Genomic DNA, 27,828 nt, shown 5'->3' on the forward strand with positions numbered 1-27,828 from the left:
AGATACACTCCTCTACTAGTTACAATTCCCTAAATCAGAAAATGCTTAGAAAGTACAGCAAGAAAACAATCCTGGAAACCACATCAAAAGATGTGCATCAAAGGGTGAATGTCCATGAAAAGATGAATGGATAAAGAAAATGTGGTTTATGTATACAATGGAATATTACTCAGCCATTAGAAATGACAAATACCCACCATTTGTTTCGACGTGGATGGAGCTGGAGGGTATTATGCTGAGTGAAATAAGTCAATCAGAGAAAGACAAACATTATATGGTCTCATTCATTAGGGGAATATAAAAAATAGTGAAAGGGAATAAAGGTGAAAGGAGGAAAAATGAGTGGGAAATATCAGATAGGGAGACAGAACATGAGAGACTCCTAATTCTGGGAAGTGAACAAGGGGTAGTGGAAAGGGAGGTGGGCGGGGGTTGGGGGTGACTGGGTGACAGGCACTGAAGGGGGCACTTGGTGGGATGAGCACTGGGTGTTATGCTTTATGTTGGCAAATTGAACTCCAATAAAAAAATGAAAGTAAGAAAAAAATATATATATATATAAAGTGGAGAGAATTCCACCCTGCTTCTCAGCTATTTGTTAATGGAGGATTAAAACTCCCTGTTTTCTCACCCTTCTGGACACTCAGACTGCTGGGCTGTGCCACACTCTTCTTTCACCCATGGTGTTTCTCCTGAAAAACAAGATTATAATCCTTAGACAATTGCACCACAGAAAAGAAATATGTTCAATGAACATGATCTTTCCAAACTACTTTGTTCATATTTTTCCAATGATTAAATTCTTCCAGAACATATTAAGAGCAATATATTCATTCCCAGCCCACATATGGATTATGTAATTACCTGGGAGTATATACCTTTATCTAGCTTATTCCTTACTGTTCATTTTATAACATAGTAACAGTAGCAGTTAATTGGTAGAAAAGTAATAGCAACATCACTGATTCTTGTCTAACAGCAAAGAAATTGTCACATAGAAATGCAAATCCTTTCTGTTCCACCAGTAGTTACAATATTTATGATTCATTCCAACATTCTTTCAGTTGTATACATAGTCTCTTTCACTCTCTTTGAGTCCGCTGGACATTCCAGGTGGTTATCTCAGGAATGACCTAATTACTCTTTCATATGTTCATGTTACATTTATATGAGAGTCATATTTTTGTGTTTTTGAAAATTATATTTTGCCAAGAGGAGAGTTGGAACCAGGAGTTGAATAATCTAGACTGGCCAGGCGTTGATAATTGTTGAAGATAGGTGCTGAACATATAGGGAAATCATCATACAATTCTCTCCTTTATGTATGTTAAATTTTTAAAATGTAAAAGTGACTATCTGGTTTCTTGTACAAAAAGTATTCAAATGTTGGGAATCCCTGGGTGGTTCAGTGGTTTAGCGCCTGCCTTTGGCCCAGGGTGTGATCCTGGAGACCCCGGATTGAGTCCCACATCAGGCTCCCTGCATGGACCCTGCTTCTCCCTCTGCCTGTGTCTCTGCCTCTGTGTGTGTGTGTGTGTGTCTCTCTCATGAATAAATAAATAAAAGCTTTAAAAAAATTATTCACATACCTTCAAACTACTATCTGAAGTTTTAATTTTGGCAAAAAATCATGTAACATCTTTAAACAAAGTGTTAAATCATTAGAGAAAACATTTGCATTTATTTTGAAAAATAAACTGAAATGGTAAAATTAATTCCATCAAAGTACCCAGTAAGTGGTGGTGGTAAGTGTCAAAACTGCTTTAACAATTCCTGTTGTTTCTATTAAATTCCAGCAATGTGCAATGGATTCAGTGGGAAAATTTACCATATGAGCCTTATAAGGATCAGTCTTGATATAGAAAATTGAGAGTTATAACTTTGAGGTAGAAGATAGGAAAATAGAATGATCAGAGGCAGTGTGGTCAGTGAACTTACAAGAAATTATGCTTGCCTTCCTAAAGGTAGCAGAATTTTTAATGATGAAATATTAAATGTCCAACAATAATTATTTGAAAAATAAGTTACCATTTCAGGCTTTTATTTTTCCTTTTTGATAGCTCTTTTTAGTTGATTTTCAATTATATTTTGTAATAAAAATGGATTCATCCATTGGTGTGAAATCTATTTTCTACAAAGAGTTTATAGTTAATGTTTCGACCATAACATTTTCCTACTATTAAAAAAATCAAGTTCAACTTAATCTTTTTTTTTGTCTAGAATCATTAAAATTTTAAATTAGTAAACCTTTCCTGGATATGGCATTATGAAAAGGGGGTTGATAGCTTGAAGCAATTGTGTTGCTTTGTGTTTATACGCATTTTTCATAAATTTCATTAGATGTTCAGAGGATGGCACTTTCTAAAAAAAAAATCTACAGTAACTCAGAGTTGGAACCAGGAGTTGAATAACCACATCCTAATCTTGGTTCCGCATTAACTCTCTGAAGGTCCTTATCAGTAATTTAAACACTCAGGACACCAGTCATTTCAACGGTAACTTTGGTTTAACGGACTGATAGAAGGACCGGATAACCACTTTAGTCATATTTTAACTTTAGGATCTGCCATCCAGTGTCTCAAACCACAGATATTTCTAGCATAGTCATTGGTCTGGAGAATGCCTCAACAACCAATATGGAACTTTAATCTTTCTCTTCTTTTCATAGTATCTATGCTATTAGTTCCCTCTCTGTATGGTGCATGAGCTACATTTCTTCCCATAGTAAACACATTGCCATTTCTTCTACACAGAAGAAGACCTATTCTGACAGAGTAGGTCAAGAAACTCTCATTTGTTTTAATTTATGCCAGCTCAGGGGTCACTGAACACACAGAGGTAAATGGGTCAACTTCCTCTGCTTACCTTGGCAGACACTCTTGTAGTCAGTACAGCAGTCTTTCCTCTGCAGACAATCATCCGAACAAGAGCAGAGGCTGGACTCTAGTCTGGTCTCCCCACAACGAAATCTATTGCATGTCCATATTCGAGCTGTAAAATCACACAATTCAGTTCCCAGCATTTAACTTATTGTTAAGTATCCAATAGCATTAGAGTGGTCCCTATCCAGTGTAACTGATATTCTTATTAAAAGGGGAAATTTGGACATGAACCCCCAGACACACAGGAAAGATTGTGATGACATAAGAAAAATCTCTGTGAAGACAAAAGCAGAATCTGGGGTTATGCTGCCAAAAGCCAACCATTTACAATGACTTGTAACCCACAAGAAGCTAGGAGAAGGGCAAAGAAGGGATTTCCCTCACAACCCTTAGAAAGAATTAGCCCTGATTAAACTTGCATCTTGGATTTCTCGCCTCTAGAACCGAGAACATGGATTTCTGTTACATAAGCCCCTCACTTTTTATGTCCTGGCAGCCCTAGCAAAGCAATACATGAGGTGTATGGTAAGCATTTGGACATGTGTTAATGTCAGCACAACCACAAGCTATAATGAACTTATCCTCAGAACCCATACTGGATTCCACACAAGTGTCTTCAAAATCCCAACAGCAGTCGCCTCTCTGCTTGCATTCCATATCACACCGGCAGTTCTCCAATCCTCTGAATGAAGAATCAAAGCATTTCTTCCTGCAACTGCCTGCAGGAGTGGAGGAAATAAGGAAACCAGTGCTTAGAAGTTATATGAGGGACATCCGGGTACCCCAGTCAGTTGACCATTTTACTCTTGATTACAGATCAGGTCATGATCTCAGGGTCATTTAATGGAGCCTGGCGTCAGGCTCCACACTCAACAGGGAGTCTGCTTGAGATTCTCTCCCTCTCTCTCTGCCCTTCCTTCCCATGCTCACTCTCTCTTTCTAAAATAAGAAGGGGCACCAAGGGTGGCTCAGCGGTTTAGTGCCACCTTCAGCCCAGGGCATGATCCTGGGGTTCTGGGATCGAGTCCCATGTCAGGCTCCCTGCATGGAGCCTGCTTCTCCCTCTGCCTGTGTCTCTGCCTCGCTCTCTTTCTCTCATAAATAAATAAATAAAATCTTTAAAATAAAAAATAAATAAATAAAATAAGTAAATAAGTCTTAAAAAAAATAAAAGAAGTTCTCTGATATCTCGGAACTAGATGGTAGAAGCATACAGAAGAGGTACCTAGCACAGACCAGGTCAGACAAATAGATACTTTTGAATTGTGCTGTATATCAGTGTGAAGTGGTAAGTAATAAGTGATTTTTCCCCAGGACTCCAGAGAGGTCCCAGACGCAAAAACACCAGGCACCATTAAGGGAAGATCAGAGGGACAGGCAGAAGCTAAATAAAGTGAAATGGATTTAAAGTCTGGAGATAGAACAGCAACAATATACCCCACCTCCCATTCCAGGTAGAAGGCTCATATCTGGAGGAATTTAGGAAAAGCAGCTTTTATCACAGAGGAAAACATACAGGATGGCTATGTTGAGAAAAGATGAACAAGCTGTACTCATGAACGTAAACAGATAGTTACCAGACATTTGAGGGCAGCAAGATAATATCCAACAAAAAAACAAAGACCAAAACAAATAAGAAAAAAAAAGAAAGAAAGAAAAAGACTTGATTGAAAAGGAAACAATGCAAGGAACAGAAGAGTTATATACACACACACATAGCTAATACTGTGATCTACAGAAAGGACGATGCATGTATCAAATAGTTTGATATGGTTTTAGAGAAGTTTTACACCCTAATCTCCGAAACTGAATATGCTATACTGTTTTACATGGCAAAGAGACATTGCAGACATAATTAAGGATACTACAGAGTTGACCTTTAAAAAGATGGGGGGAGGGGCACGATGGCGGAAGAGTAGGGTCCCCCAAGTCACCCGTCCCCACCAAATTACCTAGATCACCTTCAAATCATCCTGAAAATCTACGAATTCGGCCTGAGATTTAAAGAGAGACCAGCTGGAACGCTACAGTGAGAAGAGTTCGCGCATCTATCAAGGTAGGAAGACGGGGGAAAAGAAATAAAGAAACAAAAGGCCTCCAAGGGGGAGGGGCCCCGCGAGGAGCCGGGCTGAGGCCGGGGCGAGTGTCCCCAGGACTGGAGAGCCCCGTCCCGGAGGAGCAGGAGCTGCACCAACCTTCCCGGGGGAAAGGGGCCGGCAGGGAGGTGGAGCAGGACCCAGGAGGGCGGGGATGCCCTCGGGCTCCCGGGGACACTAACAGGCACCTGTGCCCCGGAGAGTGCGCCGAGCTCCCTAAGGGCTGCAGCGCACCGCCGGACCCGGATCAGCTCGGGGGGGGGGGGGGGGGGGGGGGGGGGCTCGGGGGCGGCTCCGCGGAGGGGGCTGCGGGGCGGGAACAGCTCGGGGGGGGGGCTAGAAAACCCAAAAGCCTCCACCCCAAGATTGCTAGAACTCATAGAGCAATTTGGCAGCGTGGCAGGATACAAAATCAATGCCCAGAAATCAATGGCATTTCTATACGCTAACAATGAGACGAAGAAAGAGAAATTAAGGAGTCAATCCCATTTACAATTGCAACCAAAAGCATAAGATACCTAGGAATAAACCTAACCAAAGATGTAAAGGATCTATACCGTAAAACCTATAGAACACTTCTGAAAGAAATTGAGGAAGACACAAAGAGATGGAAAAATATTCCATGCTCATGGATTGGCAGAATTAATATTGTGAAAATGTCAATGTTACCCAGGGCAATTTACACGTTTAATGCAATCCCTATCAAAATACCATGGACTTTCTTCAGAGAGTTAGAACAAATTATTTTAAGATTTGTGTGGAATCAGAAAAGACCCCGAATAGCCAGGGGAATTTTAAAAAAGAAAACCATATCTGGGGGCATCACAATGCCAGATTTCAGGTTGTACTACAAAGCTTGGTCATTAAGACAGTGTGGTACTGGCACAAAAACAGACACAATAGATCAATGGAACAGAATAGAGAACCCAGAAGTGGACCCTCAACTTTATGGTCAACTAATATTCGATAAAGGAGGAAAGACTCTCCATTGGAAGAAAGACAGTCTCTTCAATAAATGGTGCTGGGAAAATTGGACATCCACATGCAGAAGAATGAAACTAGACCCCTCTCTTTTACCATACACAAAGATAAACTCAAAATGGATGAAAGATCTAAATGTGAGACAAGATTCCATCAATATCCTAGAGAAGAACACAGGCAACACCCTTTTTGAACTCGGCCACAGTAACTTCTTGCAAGATACATCCACGAAGGCAAAAGAAACAAAAGCAAAAATGAACTATTGGGACTTCATCAAGATAAGAAGCTTTTGCACAGCAAAGGATACAGTCAACAAAAGTAAAATACATGGGATCCCTGGGTGGCGTAGCGGTTTGGCGCCTGCCTTTGGCCCAGGGCATGATCCTGGAGACCCGGGATCGAATCCCACGTCGGGCTCCCGGTGCATGGAGCCTGCTTCTCCCTCTGCCTGTGTCTCTGCCTCTCTCTCTCTCTCTGTGACTATCATAAATAAATAAAAAAAATTTTTTAAAAAAAAGTAAAATACAACCTACAGAATGGGAGAAGATATTTGCAAATGACGTATCAGATAAAGGGCTAGTTTCCAAGATCTATAAAGGACTTATTCAACTCAACACCAAAGAAACAAACAATCCAATCATGAAATGGGCAAAAGACATCAAGAGAAATCTCACAGAGGAAGACATAGACATGGCCAACATGCACATGAAAATGCTCTGCATCACTTGCCATCAGGGAAATACAAATCAAAACCACGATGAGATACCACCTCACACCAGTGAGAATGGGGAAAATTAACAAGGCAGGAAACAACAAATGTTGGAGAGGATGCGCAGAAAAGGGAACCCTCTTACACTGTTGGTGGGAATGTGAACTGGTGCAGCCACTCTGGAAAACTGTGTGGAGGTTCCTCAAACAGTTAAAAATAGACCTGCCCTACGACCCAGCAATTGCACTGTTGGGGATTTACCCCAAATTTTCAGATGCAGTGAAACGCCGGGACACCTGCACCCTGATGTTTATAGCAGCAATGTCCACAATAGCCAAACTGTGGAAGAAGCCTCGGTGTCCATCAAAAGATGAATGGATAAAGAAGATGTGGTCTATGTATACAATGGAATATTAGTCATTAGAAACGACAAATACCCACCATTTGCTTCAACGTGGATGGAACTGGAGGGTATTATGCTGAGTGAAATAAGTCAGTCCGAGAAGGACAAACATTATATGTTCTCATTCATTTGGGGAATATAAAAAATAGTGAAAGGGAATATAAGGGAAGGGAGAAGAAATGTGTGGCAAATATCAGAAAGGGAGACAGAACATAAAGACTCCTAACTCTGGGTAACGAACTAGGGGTGATGGAAGGGGAGGAGGGCGGGGGGTGGGGGTGAATGGGTGACAGGCACTGAGGGGGGGCACTTGACAGGATGAGCACTGGGTGTTATTCTGTATGTTGGCAAATTGAACACCAATAAAAAATAAATTTATTATTAAATATATATATATTTAAGGATCTGACATATATAATCAGAGAATGTAAATTATTTTTAGTGCATGCACTTTTTGCCATTAAGTTCATAAAATGTCAACAGTCTGGTTTTTTAAAGCTTGCTTCGAAGTGCAAAAAAAAAAAAAAAGGAAGATAGTAGGGCCGCCTGAGTGGCTCAGCAGTTAGGCATCTGCCTTTGGCTTGGGGCCTGATCCCAGAGTTCCGGGATCGAGTCCCACATCGGGCTCCCTGCATGGAGCCTGCTTCTCCCTCTGCCTGTGTCTCTGCCTCTCTGTGTCTTTCATGAACAAATAAATAAAATCTTAAAAAAAAAGAAAGTTCCCAGAGAAAGATCATGAGCAATCTATAAAACATCACAAGTCAGAATGGTATCAAGTTTCTTAAACGCAACACTGAAAGCTAGAAGATAAGAAAGCAATGTTTCATATTTCTAGAGGAAAATTACGTTCATCTTGGAATTCAGTATCTAGCCAAATTATCAAGTGTTAGGTTCTTAAGACAAAGATGAGAACTCAAGTTATAGCTTGTATGTGTCCTATTTTAAGAAGCTACTAAAGTATGTTTTTTAGAAAATGAAAAAGTAAAACAAAGAGATCAAATAAATATGAGTTCCAATTCAATGGTCTAGGGGAACACCAACCATATGTCAAACAAATTGAGAGAGAGTAACCAACACAATTTGGAGCAGCGGGGCAGAGAATCAACAGTTAAATATAAAAGATATCACTCTATGCCTACATTTACACTGCCAAAAATGAGAGAGCCAGATAATGCCAAGGGTTGCTGGGGATGCATGGTAAAGACAGAGCAGGCTGTGGCAGCTATTCTAGAAATCAATCTGGGGTTACTCACCCAAGCTAAAATACAGACCCTAAGACCCAGGAATTCAATTCCTGGGTTGATGATGAAGCAATCTCCCCTAGGTCCATAAGGGAACCTGCAGGATTTATGTAGTGTAAAGGAACAAAAGTCAACCTGAGTATCCAGCACTGAGGGAGGGCACAGGTCAGATAGCATATTGCGATACATGCTAAGTAGTAAGTAGATAGATGCATAAGAATAGATGTACGTGTAACAATTTATATGGATCTTAAGAAACATTTGGTTAAAAAGTAACCAAAAAAAGTTTATATACCATTTATACAGATGGCTTTTATTTTTTTATGATAGTCACACAGAGAGAGAGAGGCAGAGACATAGGCAGAGGGAGAAGCAGGCTCCATGCACCGGGAGCCCGACATGGGATTCGATCCCGGGTCTCCAGGATCACGCCCTGGGCCAAAGGCAGGCGCTAAACCACTGCACCACCCAGGGATCCCACAAATGGCTTTTATATTTGTATGTCCGCTCTCCTACTTTGAAACATTTTCTGCACCTGGCTTCCGGGCAGGACAACAACCACCTGGCTTTCCTCCCACATCCCTGACCAATTCTTCCTAGACTTCATCCATGGTTCTTCCCCCTCCTCATCATACCAATTTTTTAAGGCTAGTGTGTTCCAGTCACATTGCTGTAAATCCACGTATGTATGATACTGATAACCACCATATTGCATGTCTATTTGTACTTCCCTTGGAAAGCCAGCCTCATATAATCAGCTATCTTCTGGCTTTTCCAGTTGGGCATTTCATAGACATTTCAAATTTAACATGTCCGAAATGAGCTTCTGATCATTCTCCCCAAACCAGCTTCTTCTAGTGTTCCCCATCTCACTTGCAGAAATTCTGTATTTCAGATGTTCATACCAAAGATTTTGAAGTCATTCTTGACTTCTCTCTTTCTCCATATCCACTGTCAGTAAAATCTATATACCACATCAAAAGATAACCAGGATCCAAATACTTTTCATCAGCGACAATGTTACCACCCTAATTCAAGACATAGAGCTTGTGTGGATTATTGTAATAATTTCCTAATTGGTGTCTCTGCATCTCATTGCACCCTGCCATTTATTCATAACACAACAGTCTGAATGAGTGCGTTGAAAAGCAAACCAGGGTGTGTCATTTCTCTACTCAAAACCTCCAATCACTTCCCATCACTCTCAGAATGAAAGCCTACAGCCAGATTTGACTGAACAACCTGATTGACTTGGCTTCTTTTAGGTCTTTTGGTTGACTCATTTTATGACTTCCCTCCCTCTTCTCTTCTAGTTCACCAACCTCGTTATTCTTTAAATGAACTTGCCAGGCAAGCTCCTGCCTTAGGCCTTTGCACTTGCTTTCTCTTTCCTGGAATGTTCTTCCCCCAAATATCCCTATTTCTCCCTCACTTTTAGCCCTTTACAACGATTATTTCACATACATCCCCCATCCCACTGTATATCTTATAATCTCCTTTTCAGTTTTACTTATCCCTTAGCATTTTCCTGATCATATTATATATATTTGGTTTATTTATATTTTTATTGTCTATCTTCCATGCTAGACTGTAAATTCTCTGAAGGATGAGTCTATTTTCTTCACCACTATATTCCCAGCAATTAGAATAGTACATAGCATATAGTTAGTGCCAAATTGTTGAAGAATGAGTAAAAACAACACGCACATTAAGGGACAAATTTATAAGAACACATACAAACTCAAACCAGAAAAAGCTGTTTTAAGAACTCACACTAGAAAAAAACAGTACTTTGCCTATGAAAAGTGGGCTAATTGGAGTGGAAAATGGTAAAAATGGCCCAGGGTTAGGGATTAGGAATCAATTGTGGAAGAATGAGGGGATGAACATTTTAACAACTCTGGCAAAGGAGGAGCTGGAGTAAAGTACCAAAGCCCAGGATGGGAGGTGGAGGGGGTGATGTCACACAAGGACTTATAGACTGAGATGAAAGGACAAGAAAGGGATCCCTGGGTGGTGCAGCGGTTTGGCGCCTGCCTTTGGCCCAGGGCGTGATCCTGGAGACCCGGGATCGAATCCCACGTCGGGCTCCCAGTGCATGGAGCCTGCTTCTCCCTCTGCCTATGTCTCTGCTTCTCTCTCTTTCTCTGTGACTATCATAGATAAATAAAAATTTAAAAAAAAAAAACAAAAATACTTATAAAAAAAAAAAAAAAAGAAAGGACAAGAAAAAGGAACTATGACACTGGGAAATGAGCCAGTAGGTGTACTAATGTAAGGAAAGGAAAGAGCCAAAATAATTGGAGATTGTGTTCAAAGATTAGTGTATGTCTCTTGCAATTAATTTATGTGAATTGGCCATAAAAGAACCAAGAAGGGCAGCCCAGGTGGCTCAGCGGTTTAGCGCCACCTTCAGCCCAGGGCGTGATCCTGGAGAACTGGGATTGAGTCCCGCAACAGGCTCCCTGCATGGAGCCTGCTTCTCCCTCTGCCTGTGTCTCTGCTTCTCTCTCTCTCTCTCTCTCTCTCCCTCTCTCTCGATTAAATAAAATCTTAAAAAAAAAGAACCAAGAAGTGAGGCACACCTGTGCATACTAACACCAGGATAAAATAACCAAAGTGGCCCACCTACATTTGTTAGATCTAGGACTGGTACAGTAGTTCAGAAACACAACAGCCAAGTGACCCCAAAAAAGACAGTAATTTTCCAAGTAAAGTCCACCTTTCCAGTTTCCATGTTACAATGGATGTACTGAAAGTTTGTTATTTCTTTTTTTTAAAGACTTTATTCATTTATGAGAGACACACAGAGAGAGAGGCAGAGACACAGGCAGAAGGAGAAGCAGGTTCCATACAGGGAGCCCGATACGGGACTCAATCCCGGACCCTGGGATCACACCCTGAGCTGGAGGCAGACCCTCAACCGCTCAGCCACTTAGGTGTTAATTAGGTGTTTGTTAATTCCTTTTTTTAAAGATTTTATTTATTTATTCATGAGAGACACAGAGAGAGGCAGAGGCACAGGCAGAGGGAGAAGCAGGTTCCCTGCAGGGAACCTGAGGTAGGACTTGATCCCAGGGTCTCCAGGATCACGCCCTGGGCTGAAGGCAGTGCTAAACCGCTGAGCCACCCAGACTGCCCCGGGGTTTGTTAATCCTTAAGGGAAAGCATAACTGTAAATTTGTCTGTTAATCTCACCAAGAGTCCCCCTAACAAAGAAGCAACAAGACCTTCCCCAAGAGAGTCAAATCAGAAATTCACCAGCCAGATTAAAAAGGCGAATAAATTATCTAACATTCGACTTCATACTTCCCCTTTGTAAAAGTACCAAAACAATGAATCACAAGATATAGAAAATGCTTTTCATATAGTCACATGTAAATGGTTGTTGACTGTACATACTGAATGGATATGGCAGTTTGGGGGTTTGATATTCTGATAAAAATCAATCTCCCATTTCTTTTCGCTTCTTATGAGGAAAAATAAATCAACATCAAGTATTTACTCTGCACTACACTTCAAGAATGGAGCACTGCCTGGCCAAGAAATAGTGAAATTTCAGGGAAGGAGCAGTACTAACATCATCACAGGAGGTCCTGGGATGTAAGCAACCAAGACTTTCAAGACCAAGTTCACCAAGTTTATCAGCAGAAAGGAATGAGTAGAGTAGGTGCCAAGACAGAAGAAGCCTTTGATCCAGTTATCAAAGTCCTCTACAAAGGTAAGGACAAATACAGGGAACAAACAGGAACGATATGAATCTCAAAGGAACAGGGGGTGAGGGCAAAAGACTAAAGTCCAAAATGTCTGGATAATGCTTACCACACACATGGGCTCCTAATTAGTGTGGTGTGGTAGGACAAGAAGCCTAGGAGGAGAGCGCTCCATGCAGGAGACAGGGGGTTCAGGAGGAGAGACAAGTTTCAAGGGGTAAAGGTAAGAAGAAAGGAGAAATAAGAAACTGTGTTGAGAAAACACTAAGGGATATACCTTGCTCTTCTTGTCTCCTGAGTCCAAGCCCCAGGCCCAATCCAAGTGACACAATCACCAACAAAGCAAGAAGAACCTAGTACAAAAAAAAGGAGAAGTGACCTTTACAATTTTCTTAAAACATAAAAAGGAACAAAGATCCCTCCCTACCTCCCTCTCACTGAAAATTAAAGGCACACAGCTTGCTAATTATGCATAACACCAGATCCAACAATGATAGAGAAATGTACTTTTCAAAAAAAATGCCTGAAAGAGAAATGTACTTTTTTTTTTAATTTTTTTTTTATTTATTTATGATAGTCCCACAGAGAGAGAGAGAGAGAGAGAGAGGCAGAGACACAGGCAGAGGGAGAAGCAGGCTCCATGCACCGGGAGCCTGACGTGGGATTCGATCCCGGATCTCCAGGATCGCGCCCTGGGCCAAAGGCAGGCGCCAAACCGCTGCGCCACCCAGGGATCCCGAGAAATGTACTTTTTAAAAAAATGCCTGAAAATAATAAAGCTTTGGGAAGAATTTTAAAGTAATATTTATTATAGATCTTCAAATTCAAATTCATGGGTCCTGGTTAGCTTAACCCCAAATTTATTTAAAGTATGAATGAAACCATGGGAGTCATTTACCTTTGTCCATTTCCCATTCTTAACTAGATACTTGTTTCAAGATCATTTACCTAAAAGCATTCCTGAACTATGATATCTTTAACTACTTCACTCTTAGGGAACAGGTTCCCCCTCCCTCCTAGCTCTGTCTTATGGATGGAAATGAAAATGCTTAGCACATGTAAAAATATAGTGTCCAAATAATTCACTGGCAAATGATCCACTTTGATCTACAGCTCAGACAAATGACGTGGAAGCTCTGTGACCAAAGATTGTGTGTGTCATTCATTATCACTACTGCTGACAAGGCTCTACAGTATAGTGGACTTTATGCGATGTCTGGAATTAAACTAAGATATAAATTTTTAAAGATTTTATTTATTTATTCATGAGAGACACAGAGAGAGAGAGAGAAAGAGAGAGAGAGAGAGGCAGAGACCCAGGCAGAGGGAGAAGCAGGCTGCCTGCAGGGAGCCCAATGTGGGATTCGATCCCGGATCTCCAGGATCACGACCTGAGCTCAACCACCCAGGCGTCCCAAACTAAAATATACTTAAAGAGAATTCTTCCCACTTTTTCCCTACCCAGTGAGTCCAATGTAAGTATGCAGGATGATAGAGCTTGAATAATGTATAACCATAAAATATGAATGCAACGACACACAAATCCTTAAAAATGTATTTTACAACACTTATAACCTTTGCTTTTAAAAAAATCTCTTTCATAAAAAAGCATCAAAATCTGCTTAGATAATAAAGATCTACATAAGCATTGATTGCGTTTGTTTTCATTCTGAAAATCAACTGGAAAATAAACCTATAACTTTTACTATAGAAGTGGATTCAACAATTGGGCAAATACATTAGAATAGTATAATAATTCTTTAATGAAGTCTGAAAGTTAGCCCACGTTTGAGTGATTTTCCAACAGGCATGCATTCAGTGGAGAGAATGGAGAGGGAAAAGTGAATGTAAACAGTTATTAAGCAGCATTACTAGCACTTAGTCCCTCGTTAAGATGCTCAAAAGCCACAGGAGGATTCAGCGGCCGTGCGGGGCGACGGGACGTCCCTCTTGGAGCCATGGCCCAGTTCGTCCGTAACCTCGCCGAGAAGGCTCCGGCTCTGCTGAACGCTGCTGTGACTTACTCGAAGCCTCGATTGGCCACATTTTGGCACTATGCCAGGGTTGAGCTGGTTCCTCCAACCCCTGCTGAGATCCCTACAGCTATTCAGAGCTTGAAAAAAATAGTCAAGAGTGCTCAAACTGGTAGCTTCAAACAGCTCACAGTTAAGGAAGCTCTGCTGAATGGTTTGGTGGCCACCGACGTGTGGATGTGGTTTTATGTCGGCGAGATCATAGGCAAGCATGGCATCATTGGCTATAATGTTTGAAGACCAATCTTTAACATCTCTTTCTATGTGGCTTATAATTTGAGTGTTCTTGGACACTTATATGTGATCAGACATATTTGAATATATTAATATTTATATTTGAATAAAATAAGATAATGTATCAAAATCAGTGTTTTCTCTATCAGATACTACATGGAAGGATCACAGTTTCTCTTAATAATAAGATGGATTGTCTTTTTGCTTTAATACATTAATACAGCTCTCAGGGCATGTCTTTTGCATAGCCTAAAATCAGAAAGGATGAAGGATGTATGTGAATATACCAACCTGGGAAATACATTTATAAGAATAACATTCTAATTTGAAGATTTGAAATATATGATAAATTTATTTTATTTCCAGAATAGTCAGAGGAAAGGTCTTGGGAGAACTAGGATTTGCTACAGTAGGAAAAATAGCAATAACCACGTGCCAAAGTGATATGGTTAAAGCATGTCTGTGATATAAAGAATAAAATTTCAGTGGTTTTTTTTTTTTTGCTAGAATCAGAGATAACACCTGCATTTATAAATATTAAAGTACTTGGTGGTATTCTAAGTAAGTATGACATCTTTAACACCAGGACAGAGCTACTGAGAGCCACAACCTCCTTTTTAAATCTAATTTTGATGTGTGTTGTATTACTAATCTATTCAGTTTTATGGTTTTTAGAACCCATCTTTACAACAATAAAATACCCTATGGATATTAAATAGTTATAAATTTAGTATCCTCCATGGTTCTGAAGCATACATTATACTCTGAAATAAATAGAAATGCTTGCTAAAAAAAAAAAAAAGCCACAGGAGACCAAGACTAGGAATACAAAGCAGTGAAACACTGGGGAATAATACTGCAACAAACCTCATGCATCATAGATTTACAAATTGATATTTTTGATTTTACATTTTTATCTTTGGTCCTTTTGCCATTCAAATTTGTTAGGAAAATAAACAGCATCTAGGTGTGATCAGGATATTCTAGGACATTCTCCTGTTAAATCTCAGTGTCTGTTTCTTCATGACTCTACTTGTTCCATATATTTTTGGCTTGATCCCTGCATTATTCTGTAAGTTCCTCGAGAAGGTTCATTTTTAATCTCACATAATCATTTCCTCTAAATCTGTAATTCTGAATCAGCTTCTTGATATTGAGGTGCATATGTATCTTAAAAAGTGGAGAGGGGAGGACTCAACTCCAAAAACCTCTGAAAATCCAATATTTGGCTTTAGATGGGTGAATGAAGAGTGCTAAAGACACAGCAGATACATTTAAAGTTTTTTAAATGAAACTTTTGTTAAGGGCAGCCCGGGTGGCTCAGTGGTTTAGCGCTGCCTTTGGCCCAGGGCATGATCCTGGAGACCCAGCATCGAGTCCCATGTCGGGCTCCCTGCATAGAGCCTGCTTCTCCCTCTGCCTGTGTCTCTGCGTCTCTCTCTCTCTCTCTCTCTCTCTCTCTCTCTCTCTTTCTGCTGGGAGCCTGCGGGACTTGATCCTGGGCTGAAGTCCGCGCTAAACCGCTGAGCCACCCGGACTGCCCTCAGCTTCTCTTATACATACCAGAAACCATTAGAAGGATACAAGGAAGAAAAATAAATGTTGTACAAAATTTTGCTTTCAAGGAGTTATAATGTCTTGAATTCATAAGATGGGATAAATATAATAAATAGCATAGAAGTTAAAAGAGCACTCCAGGGGGATCCCTAGGTGGCTCAGTGATTTAGCGCCTGCCTTGGGCCCAGAGTGTGATCCTGGAGCCCCGGGATCAAGTCCCACATCAGGCTCCCAGCATGGAGCCTGCTTCTCCCTCTGCCTGTGTCTCTGCTTCTCTCTCCCTGTCTCTCATGAATAAATAAATAAAATTTAAAAAAAAAAAAAAAGAGCACTCCAAAGTTCCCAGAAGGATATTTAATGAATAGAATATCATGACAATTTACTTTGCCCTAGTTCCTGGGCTCAATGCTTACATTATTTCATTTACTTCTAGAAATAATGCTTGAGTGACAAAATGATGGTGACTTTAACTAAAGTAGGGAATTTGGGAGAAAATTACGGCAGGATAGGTATGAGAAATTACATAATTGGTTTTGCCTTGAGATACTCGATGAGGAGCCAGTAAGAAGGCATTTGAAATTGTGTGGCACAGCAAATATCATTCTCAATGGGGAAGCACTGGGAGCCTTTCCCCTAAGATCAGGAACAAGACAGGGATGTCCACTCTCACCGCTGCTATTCAACATAGTACTGGAAGTCCTAGCCTCAGCAATCAGGCAACAAAAAGACATTAAATGCATTCAAATTGGCAAAGAAGAAGTCAAACTCTCCCTCTTCGCCGATGACATGATACTCTACATAGAAAACCCAAAAGCCTCCACCCCAAGATTGCTAGAACTCATACAGCAATTCGGTAGCGTGGCAGGATACAAAATCAATGCCCAGAAGTCAGTGGCATTTCTATACACTAACAATGAGACTGAAGAAAGAGAAATTAAGGAGTCAATCCCATTTACAATTGCACCCAAAAGCATAAGATACCTAGGAATAAACCTAACCAAAGATGTAAAGGATCTATACCCTCAAAACTATAGAACACTTCTGAAAGAAATTGAGGAAGACACAAAGAGATGGAAAAATATTCCATGCTCATGGATCGGCAGAATTAATATTGTGAAAATGTCAATGTTACCCAGGGCAATATACACGTTTAATGCAATCCCTATCAAAATATCATGGACTTTCTTCAGAGAGTTAGAACAAATTATTTTAAGATTTGTGTGGAATCAGAAAAGACCCCAAATAGCCAGGGGAATTTTAAAAAAGAAAACCATATCTGGGGGCATCACAATGCCAGATTTCAGGTTGTACTACAAAGCTGTGGTCATCAAGACAGTGTGGTACTGGCACAAAAACAGACACATAGATCAATGGAACAGAATAGAGAATCCAGAAGTGGACCCTGAACTTTATGGGCAACAATATTCGATAAAGGAGGAAAGACTATCCATTGGAAGAAAGACAGTCTCTTCAATAAATGGTGCTGGGAAAATTGGACATCCACATGCAGAAGAATGAAACTAGACCACTCTCTTTCACCATACACAAAGATAAACTCAAAATGGATGAAAGATCTAAATGTGAGACAAGATTCCATCAAAATCCTGGAGAAGAACACAGGCAACACCCTTTTTGAACTCGGCCATAGTAACTTCTTGCAAGATACATCCACGAAGGCAAAAGAAACAAAAGCAAAAATGAACTATTGGGACTTCATCAAGATAAGAAGCTTTTGCACAGCAAAGGATACAGTCAACAAAACTAAAAGACAACCTACAGAATGGGAGAAGATATTTGCAAATGACATATCAGATAAAGGGCTAGTTTCCAAGATCTATAAAGAACTTATTAAACTCAACACCAAAGAAACAAACAATCCAATCATGAAATGGGCAAAAGACATGAACAGAAATCTCACAGAGGAAGACATAGACATGGCCAACATGCATATGAGAAAATGCTCTGCATCACTTGCCATCAGGGAAATACAAATCAAAACCACAATGAGATACCACCTCACACCAGTGAGAATGGGGAAAATTAACAAGGCAGGAAACAACAAATGTTGGAGAGGATGCGGAGAAAAGGGAACCCTCATACACTGTTGGTGGGAATGTGAACTGGTGCAGCCACTCTGGAAAACTGTGTGGAGGTTCCTCAAACAGTTAAAAATATACCTGCCCTACGACCCAGCAATTGCACTGTTGGGGATTTACCCCAAAGATACAAATGCAATGAAACGCCGGGACACCTGCACCCCGATGTTTATAGCAGCAATGGCTATGATAGCCAAACTGTGGAAGGAGCCTCGGTGTCCAACGAAAGATGAATGGATAAAGAAGATGTGGTTTATGTATACAATGGAATATTACTCAGCTATTAGAAATGACAAATACCCACCATTTGCTTCAACGTGGATGGAACTGGAGGGTATTATGCTGAGTGAAGTAAGTCAGTCGGAGAAGGACAAACATTATATGTTCTCATTCATTTGGGGAATATAAAAAATAGTGAAAGGGAATATAAGGGAAGGGAGAAGAAATGTGTGGGAAATATCAGAAAGGGAGACAGAACGTAAAGACTGCTAACTCTGGGAAACGAACTAGGGGTGGTAGAAGGGGAGGAGGGCGGGGGGGTGGGAGTGAATGGGTGACGGGCACTGGGGGTTATTCTGTATGTTAGTAAATTGAACACCAATAAAAAATAAATTAAAAAAAATGAAATTGTGTGGCAGAGGGAGCACCTAGGTGGCTCAGTGACTGACTGTAATTGGCTCAGATCGTGATCCTGGGGTCCTGGGAGTCAGCTTCTCCCTCTGCCTATGTCTCTGCCTCTCTCTCTCTGCGTCTCTCATGAATATATGTGCTGCCCAAGCAAGCACGTCTCATGAATAAATACAATCTTAAAAAAAAACAATTGTGTGGCAGAAACTCACCATGAAGTCAGACCTACTGGCTTACTTGAAATTCTTGGTTGACAATGTGACTTTTAAGATCATAAAAAGATGAGATTGCCTAAAGAAATGATCTTTAGACAGGGTTCAGTTGAAACACCATGTGCAATGTGCAATGAAAAGATAAATCAGCCAAGAATGCAGATTAACAGAAGTTATAAAAATTAGGATGCCAATACCATCATGGAAGCAAGGGGAGAGAATTCAAGAGAAAATAATAATAATAATAATATACAATAGTATTACTGTTATAGATGCAGCAGGACAGTAGAGAAGGACTGACTTTCACGATGATTCAGGACAGTAAAAACAAGCAGGAAAACGGAGTGGTTGAATGGTGAAACCATCTTTAGAAGTGAAGTAATCTAAAATAAAATAAAATAAAATAAAATAAAATAAAATAAAATAAAAAGAAATGAAGTAATCTAAGATAAAAGCTATAGTCCAACATAAGAATATAAGATACAGTGATTTTAATTTCTCACTCTCTGGTCTTAAAAATATTCATGCAGTAAAATGGTGTCTTGGAAGGGGGTGATTATAATCATGCTAAAGTCAATGCTATAAAGTGTTTTACCACAGATCCCAACTTTTTAGATTGAGCAAATATTAGTTTGTTACTCACATTTTTTTAGGCAAAACATGATTAAAATATTAATTTGGCATCAGGGTTGTCAGAGGGGATAAAACTGAATACATGCACTTAAAACTTTACACTTAAATAGCAACACAAATAGAAATGGGAGTCATACATTTAACATTTGTCATAAAGCTACAAAGATTAAAATGAAAAACTGTACTTACAATACAGATTATTTTGTATTTCGTAGCAGTGTTCCTCTTAACAGTTTCTTCCATTGGTAAAACCAGCATAGACTCCATTATTGTATAAACCCGTTTTACTAGAAGACAGTAGAACTCCTTCCTTTTTCTAGTCCAGCAAAGAAAAACTGAATGAGTTACACGGCTGTGACTAACTTTCAAATGTTTGGAGAGATTATACCTCTTCAGTGATTGGACAATGAAAGGAGAGGAAGAAAGTTGTAATAACAACAGTGTCAAGAGATAAAAGTTCATTGGACACCTGGGTGGATCAGCAGTTGGGTGTGTGTCTTTGACTCAGGGTGTGATCCTGGAGTCCTGGGATTGAGTCCCACATCGGGCTCCCTGCGTGGACCCTGCTTCTCCCTCTGCCTGTGTCTCTGCCTCTCTCTCACTACTCTCTCCCTGTGTGTGTGTGTGTCTCTCATGAATAAATAAAAATCTTTAAAAAAGAGATAAAAGTCCTTTTCCAGGACACTGTAGACAAATATTAAATACTGATCAATATATACATAAAAAGAGATCATAAGACTATAATCAAGTTTTAATACAATCTGACCATTTGTTTTCTTCAAAAATAATCTGGAACAAAAGGCCTTGTTACAGAAATTCCAGGGAGCTTCTCATTTGTATAAACTTCATAGCACAGCTGAAAACCAACATATTAAAAATGTGCTTTAACCATATAGGAATCCCCAAACTCTGTTGAATTTATATAAAGTATTTAATTATATAATAATTATATCTTTTATTTCACAGAGGTTAAAAGTTTGGTATGTTTTCATACGTTTTATCTCATGTCAAAGTTAACAATATCCCTTACAAACATTTTATTCCTATTTTGTAGTTGAGTAAAGGTCTGATTATTCAAATTAAGATCTATGACTTTCTTGTTCCAAGTCATGTATGTTCCAGATGCCAGAAGTGGAACTGAAATCTGAGTCTTCTAATTACCCCAAATTCAAGGCAATTTCCCTAACCAAATAAACTTACTCTTTCCTTATTTATATAGACCAGAGCATCCTAATACACACCTCTCCCTAAGAAAAGGGAGTACAGGTTATGACGAAAGAAGCTCAATTAATAGCAAATGTAGCCAAAGAGAGTTATAGTAAATGGTGGGCATAAACTCTTCCAGTATAAATGACTCCAAGGGAGTAATTCTCAAAGTGTAATTCCATGAAACATTAGTCCTAAGATAACTTCCTTGGTCAATAAAAACTTGAGAACCCTTTTCTGACATAAAGATTATAAAAATCCTGTAGGTTGCAGTATATTCTTTGGAAAACACTAACCTAAACTATTACAACCCTAAAAGCGGTGAAAAAAATAGGAAATCTATCCTAATATGCAATGACTTATAAACGTGAAGATTATTTCTGAAAGTCATGGCTAAATCCCTGATTGTATTATTAGAGCCCACTCCCTTAAGGAAAGCTCTTCAGAATAAGAGCCATGCTGAATTTTTAAAGAAGGGCAGAATGCTATGAATGTTTGTGTCTCCTCCAAATTCATATGTGGAATCTATAATCTCCATTATGATATTTGGAGGTAATTAGGTTCAGATGAGGTCATGAGGATAGAGCCTCCATAATGGGCCTCTTACACTTATAAAAAAAGAAAGAGACCAGAGACCTCTCTCTTTGCACCATGTGAGGACAGCAAAAAGATGGTCATCTGAAAACCAGGAAGAGGGCTCTTACCAACACCTGATCATGCTGGCAACTGATCTTGGACTTCCCAGCCTTCCAAACTGTGAGAAATAAATTTATTCTCTAATCTAAAAGAAGAAGAAGAAGAAGAAGAGCCTTGTTTCCTTTTAAGGATTTGTGCTATTCTTCTCATTCTAGTATACCTCCAACTTCACCTTCAGGCCTACCCAGTGGAAGCATCTGTATGCATTGCTAGAATAGAAGGAATTAGTTTTAGAAGAAGATGCCATAAGGATAACCTAAACCAAGCTCTGAAGACTTCTATGGACCACGGTGGATAACAGGTCTTTATTTTTTTATTTTTTATTTTTTAGATTTTTTTTTTTTTCATAAGAGACAGACACAGAGAGAGAGGCAGAGACACAGACAGAGGGAGAAGCAGGCTCCATGCAGGGAGCCTGATGTGGGACTCAATCCCAGGTCTCCAGGATCATGCCCTGGGCTGAAGGCAGGCACTAAACCACTGAGCCACCCAGGGATCCCCAATACCAGGTCTTTAAAAATCAGAAGTGAATAAAAACATATTTGAATAACTTTGGCAAACAGTTCTCTGCACTAGATAAAATTAGAAACAACCAGAATAGTCTTTTAATTTTAATTTTTGAAATTCTGAGGCCCAGGTTCCACATCAATTGAATTAGAATCTACTGGATTTTGGGCTAAATTATCCCTCCTAGCCATTTTATATGCAGCCAACATCAGTGTAAACACTTTGCTTTGAGCAGTGCATGCACTTTTGAATTCTTTTTCTGCAAACATTCTCTGGATTTGCTTAAACTGCCTATTTTACAGATAAGACTAGAGGATCTCTAGAGCTTGACTGTCTGCCCAAGGTCACCTTGATTACTGCTATCTCAGAAGTGAGATTCCACCTGGTCTTGAGATTCCCACTTCAGGGAGTACTGTTATCATTGCTGTTGTGACAAACAGAAAGTAAGAAAAAAAAATCAAGTCTACATCACAGTTGGCATCAAAATTAGATTCCTAGGAATCATGGCTTTTATCTAGTCATCTGACATCTAGCTTCAACTTTTCTATTTGCATTTATGACAATCTATCTAATCTGCCTTGACTTTCATGAACAGTTCTCCTACTTTTATCTTCCAGTCAGTGATGGTAGTTTTGTGTTGATTTGCTAAACTATAGTATCTAGTTATTTAATCAAAATCTAATCTAGGGTGTTGCCACAATGCTATTTTGTAAATGTGGTAACATCTACAATCATTTGACTTTTAAATAAAGGAAATTACCCTCAATAATGTTGGTGGGTTTCATTCAATCAGTTTAAGGCTAAAAGAACAAGAAATTTTCCTGCAAGACTACACCATTAGCCCAGGTTTCCAACCTGTCAGCTTGCTCTGCCCTATGGATTTCAGACTTGCCAGTCCCCACAATCAAATGAGTTAATTCCTTTCTCTCTCTCCCTCCCTCCCTCTAAAAGACTTTGCTCTGATACATATTTTGAGCATCTTCTCATATTTTTCTTTCTTCTTAAGACTTTGCCCTATTTTAACCTCTCATTTGGAACTCCAGAATCTGTTATCTTGGTTTCTGCCTTCTCAATTTTTTTTAAAGATTATATTTATTTGATATATAGGGAGCAATAGGGCATGAGTGCATGCATAAGTGGGAGTGGGGTGGAGTGGGATGGGAGGGAGGAATAAAGGGTGAGGGAGAAGCAGACTCCCCACTGGGCAGGCTCTATCCCAGGACCCTGAGAGCATGACCTGAACCAAAGGCAGATGCTTAACCAACTAAGCCACCTAGGAACCCCTCTGTCTGCTATAATAATTTGTATACCTTGACTCCAGGATGCTAACCTGGTATTAATACCCCAGTTGCATTCAGATGCTCTTTCCTGGTACTCTCCATGGCGCCACTTGATTCTATATCAGCTTTGTTCACCAGAATACCACTGACTCTGGCTCCATATTTTTATTATGTAATTCCTTACCTCCCCCCACTGTCAGAACATCCTTCCTCTTCTTCCTCCCTCATCCTTCTCCCTCTTTCAACCCTGAGAACACAAAAGCACTAGATAAGAAAGTCAAGAGGCCTCTGATAAAATCTTGTCTCTTTCATTTGCAAGTTAATTGACTCGACATCAAATTATTCACTTTTAAGGTGACCTCAAATTATCTCTAAATTACCAAATTAATGGAAAAATATCTTAGTCCCTCAAGTCCTGAGGTGAGTAAACCTCGGGAAATCTACCTGGGGCATACACATGGCAGGTATGGTAAAGATGTTAGCACAGTCCAGTGTCTAGTCATATTTTCCACTATAGCAATTCTCCTAAATGAGCTCTAAACTCCAACCTCTTTTGAGTGTGTCAAGTCTTAGAAACTTATTCCCAACAGTTCACCTGGGCATTGGACACTGGCCAAATCCACACCCTCCATACAACTTAGACTTTGGAATAGACTGTCTAGTTAGCTTGACTGGATTCTGTGCTCTTTAAGTTACTTGAACTTTGGAAGCACTGCTATTCTTTTCCCCTTCAAACTTTAGAACAGTCTGCACCTTCTGGGTTCTGAAAGCTTCACTCTGCATATTGTAATGCTTAATGGCCTAGAACATTTGTGCTCCGATAGGCAGCTAGCATTTCATCTCCCACCAATCATAAATATTTCTCACACTCGACAAGGTCATCATACAGAACTCTGAGAACTTTTCTAAAAATCACAGAAAACCTACTTGCCGCTGTCTTGGGAAAGTCCCATGGCCTGCCAAAATCAATTTTTCTTAAGTCACATAAACCTGCCCTTTCTGGTTCCAGCACTAGAGCTTGAGCAGTACTTAGACAAGCCAGACTGGGAAGGTCCAAAGAAACTAGATACACTGAGAGAAGTGGTGGAGATAAGGCAAATACTAGGCTCAGGCCAAGCAGCAGGAAGGAGTCTGTCAAAGTTGAAAGATCTCAAATAACATGACATAACAAGGGAGAGGTGGCCAACATCAAGGAGGGTCTGTCATAAGGAAAAGGCAGAAAAACATACAAAGAGATTGACAAGCATGCCTAGCAAACAGAAAACTACCCTGATAAGCAGTTAGTACAGGTAAGGCAGATGTTAGTCCTTGGTAAATAAAGATCCAATATTGGAGCTGATTCTGGGACTAGCAGTCCCGGTGAGATTGGTGTTAGCAATGCTGAACCAGGACTGAGAGGCAACGTTTTACATGAGGGTCAAGGCAAAAGCTCAGCATGTGTTATAGTTCTGGAAACTGAAATAAAGTCAAGTGACTGGGTTACTAGACATTCAGACAATCACAATAATAAAGTAGAATCAGTGCCTGTAGATTGATATCAGTATTTTATAGTACCTTTGTGTGTGAAAAGACATTTTCCAAGATGGAAAATAGAATCTCATTGCTAATCAATATAGCTGAACATTTATAATCAACTTGGAGGTAGAGAACTGTCATTTTGAACCTCAGTTAAACAAAAATTTTCTTCCAACCCTGGGGGTGGGGTGGGGGGGAAGGAGTTCCATACTTATCAGTAAACCTGTATTACCAAAAAAAAAAAAAAGGTACTCTATAATTGATGAGGGAGCTGGGCTAGCTGAGGACAAAGCACAGCTGATATCCCACAAACAACCCCACCCAGGGTGGGATGTGTGTGACTACCTCAGGAAGCTTCCAGTTGTTCTAATGTTAATGTCTTGCTAACAAGGAAGGAATGTTAATGCCTTGCTAAAGGGAAAAGCAATCTTTAATATATAATGTATTATATAAATACATACACAGCTCTGATTTTATACACATAACTATATAATATGTTTAGTTTTGCTTCTTGGCCCACAAAGCTTAAAATATTTACTAATGGCCCTTTGTAGTATTGCTAACCCCCAATCTATCTCCAATTTCTTCCAACTTTCAAAGGCTGCCACTAATGTACTTGACCAGAGAGACTTGCAACAGCTGGTCACTTGAACCACCAATTACTACCTCTTATGATTCAGAAGTCAGAAACCTGATCTGATGCCTCCTATAGCATTGCAGTTGTTTTCTACTGAACAACCACCATTTCTAAGGTTGTCTTTGGGTCCTGGAGCACTGTTCCTCTTGCTTTGCCTCAAGTGAAGAAATATGCCCTAGTAATGTTAGAATTTTAAAACTCTTTCTTATTCATTTCAAAACTCAGAAATAATTTTACTGTCAAAACTTTTCTAAGCTTTAGTAGGCTCTTCTTGTTTTCAGTGTTCTCCAGTGGACCTCATTTAGGACAGAAATTCTAGAGACCTCTCCAGAAAAGATATCCTAAAGCCAGAGTGTTATCATGCTACCTGAGTTCTCCAAGGCTCTCCAAGGTCAATGAAAGTATAGGCTGTGGTTTCATTCTACTTCCTTGAAGCCAGGCAGGACCTGGATTATTTCCCAAAACTTCAGAATCTCTCTGGCATGTCCAGCTTCTACCATGTATAGGAAGAAGGTCAGTTTTGGTTTGCCATTTGGTCCAGTATCTATCACAAAGGCCAGATATTATGAAATACCAGGGGAATAGAGGTTGAAATAATTAAACTTTCCTAAGAGAATTCAGAAAGGTACAAACATTAGTTTGTTAGGGCTGCCATGAAAGATACCCTAGACTGGGTGGCTTAGCAACAGAAATTTATTGTTTTCATAATAATGGAAACTGGAAGTCCAAAATCAAGGTGATGCAGGGTTGGCTGCTCCTACAGCCTCTCTTTAAGCTTGCAGATAGGCGCCTTCTCCCTGTAACTTCACATGGTTGGCTCTCTGTGCGTGCACCTGTCTGGTGGCTCTGTCTGCATTCCAATACTCTCTTCTTATAAGGATAGTAGCCATATTGATTAAGGCCTACTCTAATGACCTCATATTCTCTCAATATGACTCTATTTAAAGACTTTTTAAAGACAGTCGTGTTCTGCAGTAGTAGTACTTCACCATATGAATTTTAGGGAAACAATTCCATAAGGTAAGAGTTAGCATTTCTGGGACGCCTGGGTGGCTCAGCAGTTGCGCATCTGCCTTCAGCTCAGGGCGTGATCTTGGGGTCTGGGGATCAAGTCCCACATCGAGCTCCCTGCATGGAGCTTGCTTCTCCCTCTGCCTGTGTCTCTGCCTCTTCCTCTCTCTGTGTCTCTCATGAATAAATAAATAAAATCTTTTCAAAAATAAAAAATAGGTAACATTTCTAATACACATTATGTAACTTAAAATGTAACTCAAGCACTATGGCTAAGTAGCGGGATCATAAGTCCCATCACCCATGCCGATTATGTTTAGAGCACAATCTTTGTCACAGTTTCATGTACTTGCATGTATAGGCTTCAAGGGAAGTTCTGTGAGCCACTTGAAATTACACAAACTTAAAAAAAAATTACACAAACTTGATTTTGTGAATATGTGTATGTACGTGTATATGGGTATTTACGTATGTTTTCTCTAAAGCTTACATCAGAGCTACACCTTCTAAAAAACAACACTTTAAAGGATGTAACAGAAAAAAAATAAAATAAAAAAATAAAGGATGTAACAGGACCAATATGGCATATAGTATTGCTAATCCCTAATCTATCTCTAATTTCTTCCAACTTTCAAAGGCTGCCACTAATGAACACAATCCAAACTGAGGGACATTCTGTAAAACAGCTTATGTGGAATCTTTAAAAATGTCAATTTTATGAAGTGGGGACAGGAAGGACTACAGAACTGTAATCTGAAAGGAGAAACCTTACAACTAAATGCAATACAAGATCTCTGGATCCTGGATAAATAAAATGGAGTAAAAATGGAAGAAAAAAATGATGATTGAAGGACACTACTGAGACAATTGAGGAAATGTCAGTATATGTATTCTAGATAACAGTAGTATATATATTTTTAAGATTTTATTTATTTATTCATGAGAGACACAGAGAGAGAGGCAGAAGGAGAAGCAAGCTCCATGCAAGGAGCCTGATGTGGGACTCCATCCAGGAACTCCAGGATCACACCCTCAGCCAAAGGCAGATGCTCAACCACTAACCCACCCAGGGGTCCCAACAGTAGTATATTGATGTTTAATTTCCTGAGTGTGATAAGTATATGGTGGTTAGGAAAGTCAGGTCCTTAGTGCATTGACTTTCAGAAGGCACACGGTGAAATATTTCAGAGTGAAGTTATGATGTTTGTAAATAATTCTCAAATAGTTCACAAAGATATAATTAGATTGGGAGATAGAGAAAAGAGAGCCAGAGAGGAAGAGAAAAAGGAATAGTAAATGTGGTAAAATGTTTGAAATATGTATGTTGATTGTAAACTTTTTGCGATTTTTCTCTAGGTTTTAAATTTTTCAAAATAGTTCAGGGAAAATAAATACTCTTTTGAGAAAGCTAATGGAGGTTGTATTCTTTCTCCATTCTGCAAACAAGGTAATAAATTGAGGAGGAGAAAGGCGTGAAGCTGAGTACATAGTAGTGAGGTCGGAGAGGGCAAAAAAGAATCTCCAGGACTGGATGTGCCCAAGAGGAAGATAAATTGGTA

At 39.7% G+C, this 27,828-nt stretch overlaps 2 protein-coding genes across 13 annotated transcripts in view; one reads left to right on the forward strand and one right to left on the reverse strand.

Annotated features, from left to right (window-relative positions):
• Nucleotides 1-27,828, reverse strand: part of ENPP3 (ectonucleotide pyrophosphatase/phosphodiesterase 3) — a 97,056-nt gene that overhangs the window by 63,350 nt on the left and 5,878 nt on the right. For 8 of the 12 annotated variants that reach the window (XM_038553390.1, XM_038553389.1, XM_038553391.1 and 5 more), the window contains exons 2-6: nucleotides 19,607-19,733; nucleotides 12,303-12,378; nucleotides 3,479-3,601; nucleotides 2,866-2,991; nucleotides 632-692 (exon numbers count right to left, since the gene is read on the reverse strand). In XM_038553390.1, the coding sequence (XP_038409318.1) occupies nucleotides 632-692; nucleotides 2,866-2,991; nucleotides 3,479-3,601; nucleotides 12,303-12,378; nucleotides 19,607-19,733 (513 nt within the window). Of the gene's footprint in view, nucleotides 1-631; nucleotides 693-2,865; nucleotides 2,992-3,478; nucleotides 3,602-12,302; nucleotides 12,379-19,048; nucleotides 19,168-19,606; nucleotides 19,735-27,828 lie in introns of those variants that run through there. The other 4 variants (XM_038553397.1, XM_038553398.1, XM_038553400.1 and 1 more) reach the window with 4 other exon arrangements.
• LOC102154486 (ATP synthase subunit g, mitochondrial-like) lies at nucleotides 13,947-14,359 on the forward strand. The gene has a single exon (XM_038553404.1). The coding sequence runs from the start codon at nucleotides 13,984-13,986 to the stop codon at nucleotides 14,293-14,295; it is 312 nt and encodes a 103-aa protein (XP_038409332.1). The 5' UTR covers nucleotides 13,947-13,983; the 3' UTR covers nucleotides 14,296-14,359.

The sequence above is a fragment of the Canis lupus genome, chromosome 12 (assembly GCF_011100685.1).
Source record: "Canis lupus familiaris isolate Mischka breed German Shepherd chromosome 12, alternate assembly UU_Cfam_GSD_1.0, whole genome shotgun sequence".
NCBI classification, from domain to species: Eukaryota; Metazoa; Chordata; class Mammalia; order Carnivora; family Canidae; genus Canis; species Canis lupus.

Excerpts from the sequence above, each read along its gene's own strand:
- LOC102154486 (XM_038553404.1), top strand. The coding sequence starts at position 13,984 with ATGGCCCAGTTCGTCCGTAACCTCGCCGAGAAGGCTCCGGCTCTGCTG.